This window comes from Somniosus microcephalus, chromosome 20 (genome assembly GCF_052327205.1).
Source record: "Somniosus microcephalus isolate GS21.2 chromosome 20, FLI_Smic_1.0, whole genome shotgun sequence".
Taxonomy (NCBI): domain Eukaryota; kingdom Metazoa; phylum Chordata; class Chondrichthyes; order Squaliformes; family Somniosidae; genus Somniosus; species Somniosus microcephalus.
This window is the reverse complement of record NC_141006.1, coordinates 13,085,021-13,111,678: the sequence shown is the minus strand read 5'-3', so window position 1 is coordinate 13,111,678 and position 26,658 is coordinate 13,085,021. Positions and strand designations below refer to the sequence as shown.

General features: G+C 35.1%; 1 protein-coding gene across 7 annotated transcripts in view; it reads left to right on the top strand.

The window, feature by feature from the left end:
* The window catches only part of col16a1 (collagen, type XVI, alpha 1), a 636,201-nt gene that overhangs the window by 590,206 nt on the left and 19,337 nt on the right, over window positions 1-26,658 (top strand). For all 7 annotated transcript variants that reach the window (XM_085962342.1, XM_085962338.1, XM_085962337.1 and 4 more), the window contains one exon: window positions 69-266. In XM_085962342.1, coding sequence (XP_085818468.1) covers window positions 69-266 — 198 coding nt within the window. The remainder of the gene's footprint in view (window positions 1-68; window positions 267-26,658) is intronic.

Here is a 26,658-nt window from a genome sequence, read left to right as displayed (position 1 = left end):
TCGGGGAGGAATCCCATTCCAGACGAGGAATGAATTTCTAATACTTTCTCCATGCTTTTTATCCCAAGGGCGAGCCGGGAACACCGGGTGAAAAGGGTGTCCAGGGAGAGAGAGGAAAACCTGGGATATCCGGAGGGTCGTTCAAGAGCAGCGGCATGGCACACCCGGGCCCTCCTGGCCCTCCTGGTTCTCCCGGAGAAAGAGGATTGCCGGGCTCTGCTGGACCTGCAGGTGTTTCTGGAATACCAGGAATACCAGGAACAGGGGTAAGGAGTCATACCTCAGCGTGTGCCTCATTTCCATTCAGTAAAGTGTATTTAATGTAGAAACCACAATGGTTTTTTCAGAAGATGTGAGCTTTTACCTGGGTCTTTGGTGAGGACTGAACTGTGTGCCACAGGTCCAGTTTTCTCCATTGTGGGCCAGTTTGCCCCACATCCTTCCTGCTGTGTTCATTAGAAAATCTCAAGGCCTCAAAAGGCCCTGACCCCAAGAATCCGCAGTTAACACTGGAATCATGCTTATGTCGGAGCGTCGCCAGTGACCCTGCCGAAGTTCATGGGGTCGAGGAGGATCCTACAGGAGTGGCCTTTCAGTGGTGTACCCAACAAAGATAGGAGCATAGGAACAGGAGGAGGCCATCCTGTCCCTCAAGCCTGCTCCGCCATTCAATTAGAACAGGCTCGTCTGAATCTCAACTCCATTTACCCGCTTTGGTTCCATAACCCTTAATACCCTTACCTTATAAAAATCTATCTCAGTTTTGATCATTTCAATTGATCCCGAGCATATACAGCCTTTTGGGGGAGGGAGGTCTAGATTTTCATTAACCAGATCCCAGAAACACCAGCAGTAGCTAACCTTCCCCCTCCCAAGAAAGAATCTGGGTGCCCCTCAGCTTATTACACATCCCTAAGTGTGTGACACTAAACTGCATCTGCCAGTTGTTGGCCCAGCTCCCCAAACAGTCTAAGTTTACCTGTAGCTTGACCCCACCTTGAAACCGACTTGAAAGGATATTGGAGAGGGAGGGGGAGGATTCAGTTGTTGTGGTCCATGTTGGAACCAACAAAATAGGGAAGAGCAGGCAAGAGGTCCTGTTTGGGGATTACCAGGAACTAGGAGCTAAATTAAAGAACAGGACCTCAATGGTTATAATCTCTGGATTATTACCTGAGCCACGTGCAAATTGGCGTAGCGATAAGCTGATTCGGGAAGTAAACACGTGGCTAAGGGAGTGGTGTGGGAAAGAGGGATTCCACTTCACGGGACACTGGCCCCAATATTGGGACAGGAAGGAACTGTACCGTTGGGACGGGCTCCACCAGAACCAGTCTGGGACCAGGGCCCTCGCGGAAAGGATAAATAGGGCGGTCACAAGGACTTTAAACTAGTAAATGGGGGGAGGGCTCGGGGAAATTGCAGTACAAATAGTAGTTCATAAACAAACACAAGGGAAGAAAGTAGAGTAATAGTCAGAAATCGTGCTTTAGGCACTACAGGTAAAGGGAAAACTAAAAGATGTAAAGCGATTAAACCAGGAGAGAGAAATAAGAAACATGTGAGTAAAACGTTAGAGCTGAAGGACAGGCTAGGGTGTGTGGCCCAAATAAGCGTTCTTTATACAAACGCACGGATTATAAGGAATAAATTGAATGAACTGCAGGCGCAAATTCAAATTGGAGGGTGTGACATGGTGGCCATTACTGAGACATGGCTGCAGGACAGTCAGGCCTGGGAACTAAATATACCAGGTTATCAGGGCTACAGGAAAGATAGGGGAAATGGCAGAGGGGGAGGAGTAGCCTTAGTGATTAAGGATGAAATCACTTCAATGATAAGAGAGGATTTAAAGAGAGGTAAGCAGCCAGTGGAGACCTTATAGGTTGAATTAAGAAATAGGAAAGGATTTAAGACTGCAGTGGGAGTTGTGTATTTGCCCTGGTAGCAGCTCTGAAGTGCTCGATTGTATAAATGCAGAGATTGGACAAGCGTGTAGTAAAGGCAGAGTGGTTTCAATGGGGGATTTTAACTTTCATACAGATTGGGAAAAGCAGACTCGCACCTGTCAGAAAGGTAGTGAATTGCTTGATTGTGTTTGGGATAGTTTTCGACAACAATATGTCCTAGAGGCAACAATGGGGCATGCTATATTAGATTTAGTAATGAGTAATGAGCCAGATTTAGTTAACAGCCTAACTGTGAGTGAACATTTATCCAATAGGGATCATAACATGATCGAATTCAACATAGCGTTTGAAAGGGAGAAACACGAAACAGCGACTAAGATTCTAGATTTAGGTAAAGCCAACTTCAACAGGATGAGGCAGAGATTGTCCACAGTAAACTGGGCAAATCTGTTAATGGGTAAAACGACAGAAGATCAGTGGGAGACGTTTAAAAAAGAATTTAACGTGATACTGAACCAGTTTATACCCCTGACGGGCAAGAGCTATACTTGCCAAAAAAATCAGCCATGGACAACTGAAGAGATAAGGGACAGCATGAAACTAAAGGAAAGGGCATACACAAATGCACAGATCCTGGCGAGTGGGAAAGATACAAAGAACAGCAAAGGGTCACAAAACAGATAGAGCTATAAAAAGGGAGTACGAAAAGAAACTTGCAAGGGATATGAAAATCAATATGAAGCATTTTTACAGTTGTTTTAGGAAAAAGAGGCTGGTCAGGAGCATTGTTGGCCCCTTAAAAACTGAAAGTGGTGATATTTTCAATGACAGTGGGGAAATGGCGGACATGTTGAATAATTACTTTGCCTCAGTATTTACAGTAGAAGATTTCCTGCTGGAAATCCCAAAGAAACTAATATTGAATCAGTGACAGGGACTCAATAAAATTAATGTAAGTAAAATAACAGTAATGAAGAAAATAATGGCACTAAAGAGTGACAATGCCCCAGGGCCAGAGGCCCTAACTATAATCTTCCAAAGTTCTCTGGATTCAGGAACCGTCCCTTTAGATTGGAAAATTGTGCATGTCACCCCGCTTTTTAAGACTGGCGAGAGAGGGAAACCAGGGAATTATAAATCAGTTAGCCTAACATCTGTAGTGGGGAAATTGCTAGAGTCTATAATTCAGGCTAGGGTAATTGAACACCTCTAACATTTTCAGTTGATCAGAGAGAGCCAGCATGGATTTCTGAAAGGTAGGTCATGCCTGACAAACCTCATTGAATTTTTTGAAAAGTTGACTAAAGCAGTGGATAGGGGCATGTCTATGGATGTTATTTATATGGACTTCCAGAAGGCATTTAATAAAGTGCCACATAAGAAGAAACTGTTATCTGAGGTAGAAGCCCATGGAATTGAGGAAATTGGCTGAGCGGCAGGAGACAGAGAGTCGGGATAATGGGCAGGTACTCAAATTGACAGGATGTGACTAGTGGTGTCCCACAGGGATCTGTTTTGGGACCTCAACTATTCACAATATTTATTAACGACTTAGGTGACGGCATAGAAAGTCATATATCGAAATTTGCCAATGACACAAAGATAGGTGGCATTGTTAGGCAGTGGAGATGAAAGCTTAAAATTACAACGGGATGTTGATAGATTAAGTGAATGGGCAAAACTGTGGCAAATGGATTTCAATGTAAGCAAATGTGAGGTCATCCACTTTGGACCGAAAAAGGATAGAACGGTATTTTCGAAATGGTGAAAAGTTAAAAACATTGGATGCCCAAAGAGACTTGGGGGTCCAGGTACATAGATCATTAAAATGTCCAGGTACATAGATCATTAAAATGCCCAGGTACATAGACCATTAAAATGTCCAGGTTCATAGATCATTAAAATGCCTAGGTACATAGATCATTAAAATGTCCAGGTACATAGATCATTAAAATGTCCAGATACATAGACCATTAAAATGTCCAGGTACACAGATCATTAAAATGTCCAGGTACATAGATCATTAAAATGTCCAGGTACATAGATCATTAAATGTCCAGGTACATAGATCATTAAAATGTCCAGGTACATAGATCAGTAAAATGTCCAGGTACATAGATCATTAAAATGTCCAGGTACATAGATAATTAAAATGTCCAGGTACATAGATAATTAAAATGTCCAGATCCATAGATCATTAAAATGTGCAGGTACATAGATCATTAAAATGTCCAGGTACATAGATCATTAAAATGTCCAGATACATAGATCATTAAAATGTCCAGGTGCATAGATCATTAAAATGTCCAGGTACATAGATCATTAAAATGTCCAGGTCCATTGATCATTAAAATGTCCAGGTACATAGATCAGTAAAATGTCCAGATACATAGATCATTAAAATGTCCAGATACATAGACCATTAAAATGTCCAGGTACATAGATCATTAAAATGTCCAGGTCCATAGATCATTAAAATGTCCAGGTAAGTAGATCATTAAAATGTCCAGGTACATAGATCATTAAAATGTTCAGGTACATAGATCGTTAAAATGTCCAGATACATAGATCGTTAAAGTGTCCAGATACATAGATCATTAAAATGTCCAGGTACATAGATCATTAAAATGTTCAAGTAAATAGATCATTAAAATGTCCAGGTACATAGATCATTAAAATGTCCAGGTACATAGATCATTAAAATGTCCTGGTACATAGATCATTAAAATATTCAAGTAAATAGATCATTAAAATGTCCAGGTACATAGATCATTAAAATGCCCAGGTACATAGATCATTAAAATGTCCAGGTACATAGATCATTAAAATGTCCCGGTATATAGATCATTAAAATGTCCAGGTACATAGATCATTAAAATGTCCAGGTACATAGATCATTAAAATGTCCAGGTACATAGATCATTAAAGTGTCCAGATACATAGATCATTAAAATGTCCAGGTACATAGATCATTAAAATGTTCAAGTAAATAGATCATTAAAATGTCCAGGTACATAGATCATTAAAATGTCCAGGTACATAGATCATTAAAATATTCAAGTAAATAGGTCATTAAAATGTTCAAGTAAATAGATCATTAAAATGTCCAGGTACATAGACCATTAAAATGTCCAGGTACATAGATCATTAAAATGTCCAGGTACATAGATCATTAAAATGTCCAGGTACATAGATCATTGAAATGTCCAGGTATATAGATCATTAAAATGTCCAGGTACATAGATCATTAAAATGTCCAGGTACATAGATCATTAAAATCTCCAGGTACGTAGATCATTAAAATGTCCAGGTACGTAGATCATTAAAATGTCCAAGAACATAGATCATTAAAATGTCCAGGTACATAGATCATTAAAATGTCCAGGTACATAGATCATTAAAATGTCCAGGTACATAGATCATTAAAATGCCCAGGTACATAGATCATTAAAATGTCCAGATACATAATCATTAAAATGTCCAGGTACATAGATCATTAAAATGTCCAGGTAAATAGATCATTAAAATGTCCAGATACATAGATCATTAAAATGTCCAGGTACATATATCATTAAAATGTCTAGGTACATAGATCATTAAAATGTCCAGGTACATAGATCATTAAAATGTCCAGGTACATAGATCATTAAAATGTCCAGGTACATAGATCATTAAAATGTCCAGGTACATAGATCATTAAAATGTCCAGGTACATAGATCATTAAAATGTCCAGGTACATAGATCATTAAAATGTCCAGGTACATAGATCATTAAAATGTCCAGGTACGTAGATCATTAAAATGTCCAGGTACGTAGATCATTAAAATGTCCAAGAACATAGATCATTAAAATGTCCAGGTACATAGATCATTAAAATGTCCAGGTACATAGATCATTAAAATGTCCAGGTACATAGATCTTTAAAATGTCCAGGTACATAGATCATTAAAATGTCCAGGTAAATAGATCATTAAAATGTCCAGGTAAATAGATCATTAAAATGTCCAGATACATAATCATTAAAATGTTCAGGTACATAGATCATTAAAATGTTCAGGTACATAGATCATTAAAATGTCCAGGTACATAGATCATTAAAATGTCCAGGTACATAGATCATTAAAATATTCAAGTAAATAGATCATTCAAATGTCCAGGTACACAGGCCTAGAAATTCAGTGGGCCTTGCGCCCACTTAGCGCCTAAAGAGGTCTTTTGCGCCGGCGGGGTGGTAGCGCGGACATTGAGTGCAGCGGTATTGGCGGCGGTAGCCGTTAGCGCTGCGCCGGGACCGATGACGTCATCGGTGTGCGCGGTGGCCCGTAACGCCCTGAAACCGCGCCGATCCCCATATTTATTTGCGCCCGCCTCCTCCGAAGCGGGCGCAAACAGCGAACAGAAAACGGGGCCGTCCTGCTGCCATAGTGGGGCGCTTTAAAGCTGAAGGTGCGGCCGGCCGCTTTTCCGGCGGCCGCCTGCCCGCACTTCCTTCCCCGGCCTCCTCCACCACCCCCTCGCGGCATTGCCGGCTGGTTTCCATGGAGCCCGGCACTTCTCCGTTGTGCCGGGCTCTTTTGCCGGCATTCGCGATCGGGGCTCCGGCCGTTGCAGGCACCTCCCCCTTAAGAGAAGGAGGAGGCCTGCAGTACCGCAGCCTGCCGCACCGCATCGGGTGGCGCTGCGGCAACTAGCACGCCGATATTCAGTTGCAGCGCCCCAAACGGAGGCGGGCACACCCTGGTTTTGCGCCCGCTTCCGAATTGGGGCGCAGAAGACGAATATACGGCGTGCGCTAATGCCCCCCCGCCCAGCGCTAACATTTGGGCGCGAGCGAGCTGCCCGCGCCCAAGTGAATTTCCAGGCCACAGATCATTAAAATGTCCAGGTACATAGATCATTAAAATGTCCAGGTACATAGGTCATTAAAATGTCTAGGTACATAGATCATTAAAATGTCCAGGTAAATAGGTCATTAAAATGTCCAGGTACATAGATCATTAAAATGTCCAGGTACATAGATCATTAAAATGTCCAGATACATAATCATTAAAATGTCCAGGTACATAGTTCATTAAAATGTTCAGGTACATAGATCATTAAAATGTCCGGGTAAATAGATCATTAAAATGTCCAGGTAAATAGATCATTAAAATGTCCAGGTGCATAGATCATTAAAATGTCCAGCTACATAGATCATTAAAATGTCCAGGTACATAGATCATTAAAATGTCCAGTTATACAGATCATTAAAATGTCCAGGTACATAGATCATTAAAATGTCCAGATAAATAGATCATTAAAATGTCCAGATGCATAGATCATTAAAATGTCCAGGTAAACAGATCATTAAAATGTCCAGGTAAATAGATCATTAAAATGTCCAGGTAAATAGATCATTAAAATGTCCAGGTACATAGATCATTAAAATGTCCAGGTACATAGATCATTAAAATGTCCAGGTACATCGATCATTAAAATGTCCAGTTATATAGATCATTAAAATGTCCAGGTAAATAGATCATTAAAATGTCCAGGTAAATAGGTCATTAAAATGTCCAGGCACATAGATCATTAAAATGTCCAGGTAAGTAGATCATTAAAATGTCCAGGTACATAGATCATTAAAATGTCCAGGTACATAGATCATTAAAATGTCCAGGTACATAGATCATTGAAATGTCCAGGTATATAGATCATTAAAATGTCCAGGTACATAGATCATTAAAATCTCCAGGTACGTAGATCATTAAAATGTCCAGGTACGTAGATCATTAAAATGTCCAAGAACATAGATCATTAAAATGTCCAGGTACATAGATCATTAAAATGTCCAGGTACATAGATCATTAAAATGTCCAGGTACATAGATCATTAAAATGCCCAGGTACATAGATCATTAAAATGTCCAGATACATAATCATTAAAATGTCCAGGTACATAGATCATTAAAATGTCCAGGTAAATAGATCATTAAAATGTCCAGATACATAGATCATTAAAATGTCCAGGTACATATATCATTAAAATGTCTAGGTACATAGATCATTAAAATGTCCAGGTACATAGATCATTAAAATGTCCAGGTACATAGATCATTAAAATGTCCAGGTACATAGATCATTAAAATGTCCAGGTACATAGATCATTAAAATGTCCAGGTACATAGATCATTAAAATGTCCAGGTACATAGATCATTAAAATCTCCAGGTACGTAGATCATTAAAATGTCCAGGTACGTAGATCATTAAAATGTCCAAGAACATAGATCATTAAAATGTCCAGGTACATAGATCATTAAAATGTCCAGGTACATAGATCATTAAAATGTCCAGGTACATAGATCATTAAAATGCCCAGGTACATAGATCATTAAAATGTCCAGATACATAATCATTAAAATGTCCAGGTACATAGATCATTAAAATGTCCAGGTAAATAGATCATTAAAATGTCCAGATACATAGATCATTAAAATGTCCAGGTACATATATCATTAAAATGTCTAGGTACATAGATCATTAAAATGTCCAGGTACATAGATCATTAAAATGTCCAGGTACATAGATCATTAAAATGTCCAGGTACATAGATCATTAAAATGTCCAGGTACATAGATCATTAAAATGTCCAGGTACATAGATCATTAAAATGTCCAGGTACGTAGATCATTAAAATGTCCAGGTACGTAGATCATTAAAATGTCCAAGAACATAGATCATTAAAATGTCCAGGTACATAGATCATTAAAATGTCCAGGTACATAGATCATTAAAATGTCCAGGTACATAGATCTTTAAAATGTCCAGGTACATAGACCATTAAAATGTCCAGGTACATAAATCATTAAAATGTCCAGGTACATAGATCATTAAAATGTCCAGGTACATAATCATTAAAATGTCCAGGTACATAGATCATTAAAATGTCCAGGTACATAGATCATTAAAATGTCCAGGTACATAGATCATTAAAATGTCCAGGTACATAGATCATTAAAATGTCCAGATACATAATCATTAAAATGTCCAGGTACATAGTTCATTAAAATGTTCAGGTACATAGATCATTAAAATGTCCGGGTAAATAGATCATTAAAATGTCCAGGTAAATAGATCATTAAAATGTCCAGGTGCATAGATCATTAAAATGTCCAGGTACATAGATCATTAAAATGTCCAGGTACATAGATCATTGAAATGTCCAGGTATATAGATCATTAAAATCTCCAGGTACGTAGATCATTAAAATGTCCAGGTACGTAGATCATTAAAATGTCCAAGAACAAAAATCATTAAAATGTCCAGGTACATAGATCATTAAAATGTCCAGGTACATAGATCATTAAAATGTCCAGGTACATAGATCATTAAAATGCCCAGGTACATAGATCATTAAAATGTCCAGATACATAATCATTAAAATGTCCAGGTACATAGATCATTAAAATGTCCAGGTAAATAGATCATTAAAATGTCCAGATACATAGATCATTAAAATGTCCAGGTACATATATCATTAAAATGTCTAGGTACATAGATCATTAAAATGTCCAGGTACATAGATCATTAAAATGTCCAGGTACATAGATCATTAAAATGTCCAGGTACATAGATCATTAAAATGTCCAGGTACGTAGATCATTAAAATGTCCAGGTACGTAGATCATTAAAATGTCCAAGAACATAGATCATTAAAATGTCCAGGTACATAGATCATTAAAATGTCCAGGTACATAGATCATTAAAATGTCCAGGTACATAGATCTTTAAAATGTCCAGGTACATAGACCATTAAAATGTCCAGGTACATAAATCATTAAAATGTCCAGGTACATAGATCATTAAAATGTCCAGGTACATAATCATTAAAATGTCCAGGTACATAGATCATTAAAATGTCCAGGTACATAGATCATTAAAATGTCCAGGTAAATAGATCATTAAAATGTCCAGGTAAATAGATCATTAAAATGTCCAGATACATAATCATTAAAATGTTCAGGTACATAGATCATTAAAATGTTCAGGTACATAGATCATTAAAATGTCCAGGTACATAGATCATTAAAATGTCCAGGTACATAGATCATTAAAATGTTCAGGTACATAGATCATTAAAATGTCAGGGTAAATAGATCATTAAAATGTCCAGGTAAATAGATCATTAAAATGTCCAGGTGCATAGATCATTAAAATGTCCAGGTACATAGATCATTAAAATGTCCAGGTACATAGATCATTAAAATGTCCAGTTATACAGATCATTAAAATGTCCAGGTACATAGATCATTAAAATGTCCAGATAAATAGATCATTAAAATGTCCAGATGCATAGATCATTAAAATGTCCAGGTAAACAGATCATTAAAATGTCCAGGTAAATAGATCATTAAAATGTCCAGGTAAATAGATCATTAAAATGTCCAGGTACATAGATCATTAAAATGTCCAGGTACATAGATCATTAAAATGTCCAGGTACATCGATCATTAAAATGTCCAGTTATATAGATCATTAAAATGTCCAGGTAAATAGATCATTAAAATGTCCAGGTAAATAGGTCATTAAAATGTTCAGGTACATAGATCATTAAAATGTCCAGGTACATAGATCATTAAAATGTCCAGGCACATAGATCATTAAAATGTCCAGGTAAGTAGATCATTAAAATGTCCAGGTACATAGATCATTAAAATGTCCAGGTACATAGATCATCAAAATGTCCAGTTATATAGATCATTAAAATGTCCAGGTACATGGATCATTAAAATGTCCAGATAAATAGATCATTAAAATGTCCAGATACGTAGATCATTAAAATGTCCAGGTAAATAGATCATTAAAATGTCCAGGTGCATAGATCATTAAAATGTCCAGGTACATAGATCATTAAAATGTCCAGATACATAGATCATTAAAATGTCCAGGTAAATAGATCATTAAAATGTCCAGGTAAATAGATCATTAAAATGTGCAGGTACATAGGTCATTAAAATGTCCAGGTACATAGATCATTAAAATGTCCAGGTACATCGATCATTAAAATGTCCAGGTACAAAAATCATTAAAATGTCCAGGTAAATAGATCATTAAAATGTCCAGGTAAATAGGTCATTAAAATGTTCAGGTACATAGATCATTAAAATGTCCAGGTGCATAGATCATTAAAATGTCCAGGTAAATAGATCATTAAAATGTCCAGGTAAATAGATCATTAAAATGTCCAGGTACATAGATCATTAAAACGTCCAAGTACATAGATCATTAAAATGTCCAGGTACATAGATCATTAAAATGTCCAGGTTAATAGATCATTAAAGTGTCCAGGTACATAGATCTTTAAAATGTGCAGGTAAATAGATCATTAAAATGTCCAGGTACATAGATCATTAAAATGTCCAGGTAAATAGATCATTAAAATGTCCAGGTACATAGATCATTAAAATGTCCAGGTACATAGATCATTAAAATGTCCAGGTACATCGATCATTAAAATGTCCAGGTACAAAAATCATTAAAATGTCCAGGTAAATAGATCATTAAAATGTCCAGGTACATAGATCATTAAAATGTCCAGGTTAATAGATCATTAAAGTGTCCAGGTACATAGATCTTTAAAATGTGCAGGTAAATAGATCATTAAAATGTCCAGGTACATAGATCATTAAAATGTCCAGGTAAATAGATCATTAAAATGTCCAGGTAAATAGATCATTAAAATGTCCAGGTACATAGATCATTAAAATGTCCAGGTACATAGATCATTAAAATGTCCAGGTACATCGATCATTAAAATGTCCAGGTACAAAAATCATTAAAATGTCCAGGTACATAGATCATTAAAATGTCCAGGTAAATAGGTCATTAAAATGTTCAGGTACATAGATCATTAAAATGTCCAGGTACATAGATCATTAAAATGTCCAGGTACATAGATCATTAAAATGTCCAGGTACATCGATCATTAAAATGTCCAGGTACAAAAATCATTAAAATGTCCAGGTAAATAGATCATTAAAATGTCCAGGTAAATAGGTCATTAAAATGTTCAGGTACATAGATCATTAAAATGTCCAGGTGCATAGATCATTAAAATGTCCAGGTAAATAGATCATTAAAATGTCCAGGTGCATAGATCATTAAAATGTCCAGGTACATAGATCATTAAAATGTCCAGATACATAGATCATTAAAATGTCCAGGTAAATAGATCATTAAAATGTCCAGGTAAATAGGTCATTAAAATGTTCAGGTACATAGATCATTAAAATGTCCAGGTGCATAGATCATTAAAATGTCCAGGTAAATAGATCATTAAAATGTCCAGGTGCATAGATCATTAAAATGTCCAGGTACATAGATCATTAAAATGTCCAGATACATAGATCATTAAAATGTCCAGGTAAATAGGTCATTAAAATGTTCAGGTACATAGATCATTAAAATGTCCAGGTACATAGATCATTAAAATGTCCAGGCACATAGATCATTAAAATGTCCAGGTAAGTAGATCATTAAAATGTCCAGGTACATAGATCATTAAAATGTCCAGGTACATAGATCATCAAAATGTCCAGTTATATAGATCATTAAAATGTCCAGGTACATGGATCATTAAAATGTCCAGATAAATAGATCATTAAAATGTCCAGATACGTAGATCATTAAAATGTCCAGGTAAATAGATCATTAAAATGTCCAGGTGCATAGATCATTAAAATGTCCAGGTACATAGATCATTAAAATGTCCAGATACATAGATCATTAAAATGTCCAGGTAAATAGATCATTAAAATGTCCAGGTAAATAGATCATTAAAATGTGCAGGTACATAGGTCATTAAAATGTCCAGGTACATAGATCATTAAAATGTCCAGGTACATAGATCATTAAAATGTCCAGGTACATAGATCATTAAAATGTCCAGGTACATAGATCATTAAAGTGTCCAGGTACATAGATCTTTAAAATGTGCAGGTAAATAGATCATTAAAATGTCCAGGTACATCGATCATTAAAATGTCCAGGTAAATAGATCATTAAAATGTCCAGGTACATAGATCATTAAAATGTCCAGGTACATAGATCATTAAAATGTCCAGGTACATCGATCATTAAAATGTCCAGGTACAAAAATCATTAAAATGTCCAGGTAAATAGATCATTAAAATGTCCAGGTAAATAGGTCATTAAAATGTTCAGGTACATAGATCATTAAAATGTCCAGGTGCATAGATCATTAAAATGTCCAGGTAAATAGATCATTAAAATGTCCAGGTAAATAGATCATTAAAATGTCCAGGTACATAGATCATTAAAACGTCCAAGTACATAGATCATTAAAATGTCCAGGTACATAGATCATTAAAATGTCCAGGTTAATAGATCATTAAAGTGTCCAGGTACATAGATCTTTAAAATGTGCAGGTAAATAGATCATTAAAATGTCCAGGTACATAGATCATTAAAATGTCCAGGTACATAGATCATTAAAATGTCCAGATACATAGATCATTAAAATGTCCAGGTACATAGATCATTAAAATGTCCAGATACATAGGTCATTAAAATGTCCAGGTAAATAGATCATTAAAATGTCCAGGTAAATAGATCATTAAAATGTCCAGGTGCATAGATCATTAAAATGTCCAGGTAAATAGATCATTAAAATGTCCAGGTAAATAGATCATTAAAATGTCCAGGTACATAGATCATTAAAATGTCCAGGCACATAGATCATTAAAATGTCCAGGTAAGTAGATCATTAAAATGTCCAGGTACATAGATCATTAAAATGTCCAGGTACATAGATCATCAAAATGTCCAGTTATATAGATCATTAAAATGTCCAGGTACATAGATCTTTAAAATGTGCAGGTAAATAGATCATTAAAATGTCCAGGTACGTAGATCATTAAAATGTCCAAGAACATAGATCATTAAAATGTCCAGGTACATAGATCATTAAAATGTCCAGGTACATAGATCATTAAAATGTCCAGGTACATAGATCTTTAAAATGTCCAGGTACATAGATCATTAAAATGTCCAGGTAAATAGATCATTAAAATGTCCAGGTAAATAGATCATTAAAATGTCCAGATACATAATCATTAAAATGTTCAGGTACATAGATCATTAAAATGTTCAGGTACATAGATCATTAAAATGTCCAGGTACATAGATCATTAAAATGTCCAGGTACATAGATCATTAAAATATTCAAGTAAATAGATCATTCAAATGTCCAGGTACACAGGCCTAGAAATTCAGTGGGCCTTGCGCCCACTTAGCGCCTAAAGAGGTCTTTTGCGCCGGCGGGGTGGTAGCGCGGACATTGAGTGCAGCGGTATTGGCGGCGGTAGCCGTTAGCGCTGCGCCGGGACCGATGACGTCATCGGTGTGCGCGGTGGCCCGTAACGCCCTGAAACCGCGCCGATCCCCATATTTATTTGCGCCCGCCTCCTCCGAAGCGGGCGCAAACAGCGAACAGAAAACGGGGCCGTCCTGCTGCCATAGTGGGGCGCTTTAAAGCTGAAGGTGCGGCCGGCCGCTTTTCCGGCGGCCGCCTGCCCGCACTTCCTTCCCCGGCCTCCTCCACCACCCCCTCGCGGCATTGCCGGCTGGTTTCCATGGAGCCCGGCACTTCTCCGTTGTGCCGGGCTCTTTTGCCGGCATTCGCGATCGGGGCTCCGGCCGTTGCAGGCACCTCCCCCTTAAGAGAAGGAGGAGGCCTGCAGTACCGCAGCCTGCCGCACCGCATCGGGTGGCGCTGCGGCAACTAGCACGCCGATATTCAGTTGCAGCGCCCCAAACGGAGGCGGGCACACCCTGGTTTTGCGCCCGCTTCCGAATTGGGGCGCAGAAGACGAATATACGGCGTGCGCTAATGCCCCCCCGCCCAGCGCTAACATTTGGGCGCGAGCGAGCTGCCCGCGCCCAAGTGAATTTCCAGGCCACAGATCATTAAAATGTCCAGGTACATAGATCATTAAAATGTCCAGGTACATAGGTCATTAAAATGTCTAGGTACATAGATCATTAAAATGTCCAGGTAAATAGGTCATTAAAATGTCCAGGTACATAGATCATTAAAATGTCCAGGTACATAGATCATTAAAATGTCCAGATACATAATCATTAAAATGTCCAGGTACATAGTTCATTAAAATGTTCAGGTACATAGATCATTAAAATGTCCGGGTAAATAGATCATTAAAATGTCCAGGTAAATAGATCATTAAAATGTCCAGGTGCATAGATCATTAAAATGTCCAGCTACATAGATCATTAAAATGTCCAGGTACATAGATCATTAAAATGTCCAGTTATACAGATCATTAAAATGTCCAGGTACATAGATCATTAAAATGTCCAGATAAATAGATCATTAAAATGTCCAGATGCATAGATCATTAAAATGTCCAGGTAAACAGATCATTAAAATGTCCAGGTAAATAGATCATTAAAATGTCCAGGTAAATAGATCATTAAAATGTCCAGGTACATAGATCATTAAAATGTCCAGGTACATAGATCATTAAAATGTCCAGGTACATCGATCATTAAAATGTCCAGTTATATAGATCATTAAAATGTCCAGGTAAATAGATCATTAAAATGTCCAGGTAAATAGGTCATTAAAATGTCCAGGCACATAGATCATTAAAATGTCCAGGTAAGTAGATCATTAAAATGTCCAGGTACATAGATCATTAAAATGTCCAGGTACATAGATCATTAAAATGTCCAGGTACATAGATCATTGAAATGTCCAGGTATATAGATCATTAAAATGTCCAGGTACATAGATCATTAAAATCTCCAGGTACGTAGATCATTAAAATGTCCAGGTACGTAGATCATTAAAATGTCCAAGAACATAGATCATTAAAATGTCCAGGTACATAGATCATTAAAATGTCCAGGTACATAGATCATTAAAATGTCCAGGTACATAGATCATTAAAATGCCCAGGTACATAGATCATTAAAATGTCCAGATACATAATCATTAAAATGTCCAGGTACATAGATCATTAAAATGTCCAGGTAAATAGATCATTAAAATGTCCAGATACATAGATCATTAAAATGTCCAGGTACATATATCATTAAAATGTCTAGGTACATAGATCATTAAAATGTCCAGGTACATAGATCATTAAAATGTCCAGGTACATAGATCATTAAAATGTCCAGGTACATAGATCATTAAAATGTCCAGGTACATAGATCATTAAAATGTCCAGGTACATAGATCATTAAAATGTCCAGGTACATAGATCATTAAAATCTCCAGGTACGTAGATCATTAAAATGTCCAGGTACGTAGATCATTAAAATGTCCAAGAACATAGATCATTAAAATGTCCAGGTACATAGATCATTAAAATGTCCAGGTACATAGATCATTAAAATGTCCAGGTACATAGATCATTAAAATGCCCAGGTACATAGATCATTAAAATGTCCAGATACATAATCATTAAAATGTCCAGGTACATAGATCATTAAAATGTCCAGGTAAATAGATCATTAAAATGTCCAGATACATAGATCATTAAAATGTCCAGGTACATATATCATTAAAATGTCTAGGTACATAGATCATTAAAATGTCCAGGTACATAGATCATTAAAATGTCCAGGTACATAGATCATTAAAATGTCCAGGTACATAGATCATTAAAATGTCCAGGTACATAGATCATTAAAATGTCCAGGTACATAGATCATTAAAATGTCCAGGTACATAGATCATTAAAATGTCCAGGTACGTAGATCATTAAAATGTCCAAGAACATAGATCATTAAAATGTCCAGGTACATAGATCATTAAAATGTCCAGGTACATAGATCATTAAAATGTCCAGGTACATAGATCTTTAAAATGTCCAGGTACATAGACCATTAAAATGTCCAGGTACATAAATCATTAAAATGTCCAGGTACATAGATCATTAAAATGTCCAGGTACATAATCATTAAAATGTCCAGGTACATAGATCATTAAAATGTCCAGGTACATAGATCATTAAAATGTCCAGGTACATAGATCATTAAAATGTCCAGGTACATAGATCATTAAAATGTCCAGATACATAATCATTAAAATGTCCAGGTACATAGTTCATTAAAATGTTCAGGTACATAGATCATTAAAATGTCCGGGTAAATAGATCATTAAAATGTCCAGGTAAATAGATCATTAAAATGTCCAGGTGCATAGATCATTAAAATGTCCAGGTACATAGATCATTAAAATGTCCAGGTACATAGATCATTGAAATGTCCAGGTATATAGATCATTAAAATCTCCAGGTACGTAGATCATTAAAATGTCCAGGTACGTAGATCATTAAAATGTCCAAGAACATAGATCATTAAAATGTCCAGGTACATAGATCATTAAAATGTCCAGGTACATAGATCATTAAAATGTCCAGGTACATAGATCATTAAAATGCCCAGGTACATAGATCATTAAAATGTCCAGATACATAATCATTAAAATGTCCAGGTACATAGATCATTAAAATGTCCAGGTAAATAGATCATTAAAATGTCCAGATACATAGATCATTAAAATGTCCAGGTACATATATCATTAAAATGTCTAGGTACATAGATCATTAAAATGTCCAGGTACATAGATCATTAAAATGTCCAGGTACATAGATCATTAAAATGTCCAGGTACATAGATCATTAAAATGTCCAGGTACGTAGATCATTAAAATGTCCAGGTACGTAGATCATTAAAATGTCCAAGAACATAGATCATTAAAATGTCCAGGTACATAGATCATTAAAATGTCCAGGTACATAGATCATTAAAATGTCCAGGTACATAGATCTTTAAAATGTCCAGGTACATAGACCATTAAAATGTCCAGGTACATAAATCATTAAAATGTCCAGGTACATAGATCATTAAAATGTCCAGGTACATAATCATTAAAATGTCCAGGTACATAGATCATTAAAATGTCCAGGTACATAGATCATTAAAATGTCCAGGTAAATAGATCATTAAAATGTCCAGGTAAATAGATCATTAAAATGTCCAGATACATAATCATTAAAATGTTCAGGTACATAGATCATTAAAATGTTCAGGTACATAGATCATTAAAATGTCCAGGTACATAGATCATTAAAATGTCCAGGTACATAGATCATTAAAATGTTCAGGTACATAGATCATTAAAATGTCCGGGTAAATAGATCATTAAAATGTCCAGGTAAATAGATCATTAAAATGTCCAGGTGCATAGATCATTAAAATGTCCAGGTACATAGATCATTAAAATGTCCAGGTACATAGATCATTAAAATGTCCAGTTATACAGATCATTAAAATGTCCAGGTACATAGATCATTAAAATGTCCAGATAAATAGATCATTAAAATGTCCAGATGCATAGATCATTAAAATGTCCAGGTAAACAGATCATTAAAATGTCCAGGTAAATAGATCATTAAAATGTCCAGGTAAATAGATCATTAAAATGTCCAGGTACATAGATCATTAAAATGTCCAGGTACATAGATCATTAAAATGTCCAGGTACATCGATCATTAAAATGTCCAGTTATATAGATCATTAAAATGTCCAGGTAAATAGATCATTAAAATGTCCAGGTAAATAGGTCATTAAAATGTTCAGGTACATAGATCATTAAAATGTCCAGGTACATAGATCATTAAAATGTCCAGGCACATAGATCATTAAAATGTCCAGGTAAGTAGATCATTAAAATGTCCAGGTACATAGATCATTAAAATGTCCAGGTACATAGATCATCAAAATGTCCAGTTATATAGATCATTAAAATGTCCAGGTACATGGATCATTAAAATGTCCAGATAAATACATCATTAAAATGTCCAGATACGTAGATCATTAAAATGTCCAGGTAAATAGATCATTAAAATGTCCAGGTGCATAGATCATTAAAATGTCCAGGTACATAGATCATTAAAATGTCCAGATACATAGATCATTAAAATGTCCAGGTAAATAGATCATTAAAATGTCCAGGTAAATAGATCATTAAAATGTGCAGGTACATAGGTCATTAAAATGTCCAGGTACATAGATCATTAAAATGTCCAGGTACATAGATCATTAAAATGTCCAGGTACATCGATCATTAAAATGTCCAGGTACAAAAATCATTAAAATGTCCAGGTAAATAGATCATTAAAATGTCCAGGTAAATAGGTCATTAAAATGTTCAGGTACATAGATCATTAAAATGTCCAGGTGCATAGATCATTAAAATGTCCAGGTAAATAGATCATTAAAATGTCCAGGTAAATAGATCATTAAAATGTCCAGGTACATAGATCATTAAAACGTCCAAGTACATAGATCATTAAAATGTCCAGGTACATAGATCATTAAAATGTCCAGGTTAATAGATCATTAAAGTGTCCAGGTACATAGATCTTTAAAATGTGCAGGTAAATAGATCATTAAAATGTCCAGGTACATAGATCATTAAAATGTCCAGGTAAATAGATCATTAAAATGTCCAGGTACATAGATCATTAAAATGTCCAGGTACATAGATCATTAAAATGTCCAGGTACATCGATCATTAAAATGTCCAGGTACAAAAATCATTAAAATGTCCAGGTAAATAGATCATTAAAATGTCCAGGTACATAGATCATTAAAATGTCCAGGTTAATAGATCATTAAAGTGTCCAGGTACATAGATCTTTAAAATGTGCAGGTAAATAGATCATTAAAATGTCCAGGTACATAGATCATTAAAATGTCCAGGTAAATAGATCATTAAAATGTCCAGGTACATAGATCATTAAAATGTCCAGATACATAGATCATTAAAATGTCCAGGTACATATATCATTAAAATGTCTAGGTACATAGATCATTAAAATGTCCAGGTACATAGATCATTAAAATGTCCAGGTACATAGATCATTAAAATGTCCAGGTACATAGATCATTAAAATGTCCAGGTACATAGATCATTAAAATGTCCAGGTACATAGATCATTAAAATCTCCAGGTACGTAGATCATTAAAATGTCCAGGTACGTAGATCATTAAAATGTCCAAGAACATAGATCATTAAAATGTCCAGGTACATAGATCATTAAAATGTCCAGGTACATAGATCATTAAAATGTCCAGGTACATAGATCATTAAAATGCCCAGGTACATAGATCATTAAAATGTCCAGATACATAATCATTAAAATGTCCAGGTACATAGATCATTAAAATGTCCAGGTAAATAGATCATTAAAATGTCCAGATACATAGATCATTAAAATGTCCAGGTACATATATCATTAAAATGTCTAGGTACATAGATCATTAAAATGTCCAGGTACATAGATCATTAAAATGTCCAGGTACATAGATCATTAAAATGTCCAGGTACATAGATCATTAAAATGTCCAGGTACATAGATCATTAAAATGTCCAGGTACATAGATCATTAAAATGTCCAGGTACGTAGATCATTAAAATGTCCAGGTACGTAGATCATTAAAATGTCCAAGAACATAGATCATTAAAATGTCCAGGTACATAGATCATTAAAATGTCCAGGTACATAGATCATTAAAATGTCCAGGTACATAGATCTTTAAAATGTCCAGGTACATAGACCATTAAAATGTCCAGGTACATAAATCATTAAAATGTCCAGGTACATAGATCATTAAAATGTCCAGGTACATAATCATTAAAATGTCCAGGTACATAGATCATTAAAATGTCCAGGTACATAGATCATTAAAATGTCCAGGTACATAGATCATTAAAATGTCCAGGTACATAGATCATTAAAATGTCCAGATACATAATCATTAAAATGTCCAGGTACATAGTTCATTAAAATGTTCAGGTACATAGATCATTAAAATGTCCGGGTAAATAGATCATTAAAATGTCCAGGTAAATAGATCATTAAAATGTCCAGGTGCATAGATCATTAAAATGTCCAGGTACATAGATCATTAAAATGTCCAGGTACATAGATCATTGAAATGTCCAGGTATATAGATCATTAAAATCTCCAGGTACGTAGATCATTAAAATGTCCAGGTACGTAGATCATTAAAATGTCCAAGAACATAGATCATTAAAATGTCCAGGTACATAGATCATTAAAATGTCCAGGTACATAGATCATTAAAATGTCCAGGTACATAGATCATTAAAATGCCCAGGTACATAGATCATTAAAATGTCCAGATACATAATCATTAAAATGTCCAGGTACATAGATCATTAAAATGTCCAGGTAAATAGATCATTAAAATGTCCAGATACATAGATCATTAAAATGTCCAGGTACATATATCATTAAAATGTCTAGGTACATAGATCATTAAAATGTCCAGGTACATAGATCATTAAAATGTCCAGGTACATAGATCATTAAAATGTCCAGGTACATAGATCATTAAAATGTCCAGGTACGTAGATCATTAAAATGTCCAGGTACGTAGATCATTAAAATGTCCAAGAACATAGATCATTAAAATGTCCAGGTACATAGATCATTAAAATGTCCAGGTACATAGATCATTAAAATGTCCAGGTACATAGATCTTTAAAATGTCCAGGTACATAGACCATTAAAATGTCCAGGTACATAAATCATTAAAATGTCCAGGTACATAGATCATTAAAATGTCCAGGTACATAATCATTAAAATGTCCAGGTACATAGATCATTAAAATGTCCAGGTACATAGATCATTAAAATGTCCAGGTAAATAGATCATTAAAATGTCCAGGTAAATAGATCATTAAAATGTCCAGATACATAATCATTAAAATGTTCAGGTACATAGATCATTAAAATGTTCAGGTACATAGATCATTAAAATGTCCAGGTACATAGATCATTAAAATGTCCAGGTACATAGATCATTAAAATGTTCAGGTACATAGATCATTAAAATGTCCGGGTAAATAGATCATTAAAATGTCCAGGTAAATAGATCATTAAAATGTCCAGGTGCATAGATCATTAAAATGTCCAGGTACATAGATCATTAAAATGTCCAGGTACATAGATCATTAAAATGTCCAGTTATACAGATCATTAAAATGTCCAGGTACATAGATCATTAAAATGTCCAGATAAATAGATCATTAAAATGTCCAGATGCATAGATCATTAAAATGTCCAGGTAAACAGATCATTAAAATGTCCAGGTAAATAGATCATTAAAATGTCCAGGTAAATAGATCATTAAAATGTCCAGGTACATAGATCATTAAAATGTCCAGGTACATAGATCATTAAAATGTCCAGGTACATCGATCATTAAAATGTCCAGTTATATAGATCATTAAAATGTCCAGGTAAATAGATCATTAAAATGTCCAGGTAAATAGGTCATTAAAATGTTCAGGTACATAGATCATTAAAATGTCCAGGTACATAGATCATTAAAATGTCCAGGCACATAGATCATTAAAATGTCCAGGTAAGTAGATCATTAAAATGTCCAGGTACATAGATCATTAAAATGTCCAGGTACATAGATCATCAAAATGTCCAGTTATATAGATCATTAAAATGTCCAGGTACATGGATCATTAAAATGTCCAGATAAATACATCATTAAAATGTCCAGATACGTAGATCATTAAAATGTCCAGGTAAATAGATCATTAAAATGTCCAGGTGCATAGATCATTAAAATGTCCAGGTACATAGATCATTAAAATGTCCAGATACATAGATCATTAAAATGTCCAGGTAAATAGATCATTAAAATGTCCAGGTAAATAGATCATTAAAATGTGCAGGTACATAGGTCATTAAAATGTCCAGGTACATAGATCATTAAAATGTCCAGGTACATAGATCATTAAAATGTCCAGGTACATCGATCATTAAAATGTCCAGGTACAAAAATCATTAAAATGTCCAGGTAAATAGATCATTAAAATGTCCAGGTAAATAGGTCATTAAAATGTTCAGGTACATAGATCATTAAAATGTCCAGGTGCATAGATCATTAAAATGTCCAGGTAAATAGATCATTAAAATGTCCAGGTAAATAGATCATTAAAATGTCCAGGTACATAGATCATTAAAACGTCCAAGTACATAGATCATTAAAATGTCCAGGTACATAGATCATTAAAATGTCCAGGTTAATAGATCATTAAAGTGTCCAGGTACATAGATCTTTAAAATGTGCAGGTAAATAGATCATTAAAATGTCCAGGTACATAGATCATTAAAATGTCCAGGTAAATAGATCATTAAAATGTCCAGGTACATAGATCATTAAAATGTCCAGGTACATAGATCATTAAAATGTCCAGGTACATCGATCATTAAAATGTCCAGGTACAAAAATCATTAAAATGTCCAGGTAAATAGATCATTAAAATGTCCAGGTACATAGATCATTAAAATGTCCAGGTTAATAGATCATTAAAGTGTCCAGGTACATAGATCTTTAAAATGTGCAGGTAAATAGATCATTAAAATGTCCAGGTACATAGATCATTAAAATGTCCAGGTAAATAGATCATTAAAATGTCCAGGTACATAGATCATTAAAATGTCCAGGTACATAGATCATTAAAATGTCCAGGTACATCGATCATTAAAATGTCCAGGTACAAAAATCATTAAAATGTCCAGGTAAATAGATCATTAAAATGTCCAGGTAAATAGGTCATTAAAATGTTCAGGTACATAGATCATTAAAATGTCCAGGTGCATAGATCATTAAAATGTCCAGGTAAATAGATCATTAAAATGTCCAGGTAAATAGATCATTAAAATGTCCAGGTACATAGATCATTAAAATGTCCAGGTACATCGATCATTAAAATGTCCAGGTACAAAAATCATTAAAATGTCCAGGTAAATAGATCATTAAAATGTCCAGGTAAATAGATCATTAAAATGTCCAGGTGCATAGATCATTAAAATGTCCAGGTACATAGATCATTAAAATGTCCAGATACATAGATCATTAAAATGTCCAGGTAAATAGATCATTAAAATGTCCAGGTAAATAGGTCATTAAAATGTTCAGGTACATAGATCATTAAAATGTCCAGGTGCATAGATCATTAAAATGTCCAGGTAAATAGATCATTAAAATGTCCAGGTGCATAGATCATTAAAATGTCCAGGTACATAGATCATTAAAATGTCCAGATACATAGATCATTAAAATGTCCAGGTAAATAGGTCATTAAAATGTTCAGGTGCATAGATCATTAAAATGTCCAGGTACATAGATCATTAAAATGTCCAGGCACATAGATCATTAAAATGTCCAGGTAAGTAGATCATTAAAATGTCCAGGTACATAGATCATTAAAATGTCCAGGTACATAGATCATCAAAATGTCCAGTTATATAGATCATTAAAATGTCCAGGTACATGGATCATTAAAATGTCCAGATAAATAGATCATTAAAATGTCCAGATACGTAGATCATTAAAATGTCCAGGTAAATAGATCATTAAAATGTCCAGGTGCATAGATCATTAAAATGTCCAGGTACATAGATCATTAAAATGTCCAGATACATAGATCATTAAAATGTCCAGGTAAATAGATCATTAAAATGTCCAGGTAAATAGATCATTAAAATGTGCAGGTACATAGGTCATTAAAATGTCCAGGTACATAGATCATTAAAATGTCCAGGTACATAGATCATTAAAATGTCCAGGTACATAGATCATTAAAATGTCCAGGTACATAGATCATTAAAATGTCCAGGTTAATAGATCATTAAAGTGTCCAGGTACATAGATCTTTAAAATGTGCAGGTAAATAGATCATTAAAATGTCCAGGTACATCGATCATTAAAATGTCCAGGTAAATAGATCATTAAAATGTCCAGGTACATAGATCATTAAAATGTCCAGGTACATAGATCATTAAAATGTCCAGGTACATCGATCATTAAAATGTCCAGGTACAAAAATCATTAAAATGTCCAGGTAAATAGATCATTAAAATGTCCAGGTAAATAGGTCATTAAAATGTTCAGGTACATAGATCATTAAAATGTCCAGGTGCATAGATCATTAAAATGTCCAGGTAAATAGATCATTAAAATGTCCAGGTAAATAGATCATTAAAATGTCCAGGTACATAGATCATTAAAACGTCCAAGTACATAGATCATTAAAATGTCCAGGTACATAGATCATTAAAATGTCCAGGTTAATAGATCATTAAAGTGTCCAGGTACATAGATCTTTAAAATGTGCAGGTAAATAGATCATTAAAATGTCCAGGTACATAGATCATTAAAATGTCCAGGTACATAGATCATTAAAATGTCCAGATACATAGATCATTAAAATGTCCAGGTACATAGATCATTAAAATGTCCAGATACATAGGTCATTAAAATGTCCAGGTAAATAGATCATTAAAATGTCCAGGTAAATAGATCATTAAAATGTCCAGGTGCATAGATCATTAAAATGTCCAGGTAAATAGATCATTAAAATGTCCAGGTAAATAGATCATTAAAATGTCCAGGTACATAGATCATTAAAATGTCCAGGCACATAGATCATTAAAATGTCCAGGTAAGTAGATCATTAAAATGTCCAGGTACATAGATCATTAAAATGTCCAGGTACATAGATCATCAAAATGTCCAGTTATATAGATCATTAAAATGTCCAGGTACATAGATCTTTAAAATGTGCAGGTAAATAGATCATTAAAATGTCCAGGTACATAGATCATTAAAATGTCCAGGTACATAGATCATTAAAATGTCCAGGTACATAGATCATTAAAATGTCCAGATATATAGATCATTAAAATGTCCAGGTACATAGATCATTAAAATGTCCAAGTACATAGATCATTAAAATGTTCAGGTACGTAGATCATTAAAATGTCCAGGTACATAGATCATTAAAATGTCATGAACAGGTACAGAAAATAATCATAAAGCCTAATGGAATGCTGGCCTTTATATCGAGAGGACTAGAGTACAGGGGCTTGAAGTTATGCTGCAGCTGTACAAATCCCTGGTTAGACCACAGCTGGAGAATTGTGAGCATTTCTGTGCTCCACACCTTAGGAAGGATATATTGGAGAGAATGCCGTGTAGGTTTACCAGAATGATCCCCGGACTTCAAGGGTTAAGTTATGAGGAGAGATTACACAAATTAGGGTTGTAATCCCTAGAATTTAGAAGGTTAAGGGGTGATCTGATCGAAGTTTTCAGGATATTAAGGGGAACAGATAGGGCAGATAGAGAGAAACTATTTCTGCTGGTTGGGGATTCTAGGACATGGGGGCATAGTCTAAAAATTAGAGCCAGACCTTTCAGGAGTGACATTAGGAAACACTTCTACTCACAAAGGGTGGTAGAAGTTTGGAACACTCTTCTGCAAAGGACAATTGATGCTGGGCCAATTGTTAATTTTAGACCTGAGATTGATAGCTTTTTGTTAACCAAAGGTATTAAGGGATATCGGCCAAAGGTGGGTATATGGAGTTAGGTCGCAGATCATCCATGATCTCATTGAATGGCGGAGCAGGCTCAAGGGGCTGAATGGCCTCCTCCTGTTCCTATCTTCCACCATATTAACCACCAATGTGATGTCAAACTTTGAAATCCTCTTCCAGATTGTTATATATATATGTGAAAGTGCCTTGGTCCCAACACCAAACACCTCAGCACCCAAGTTTCCAACCACCAACCCCCCCCACCCCCCCACCACATAAC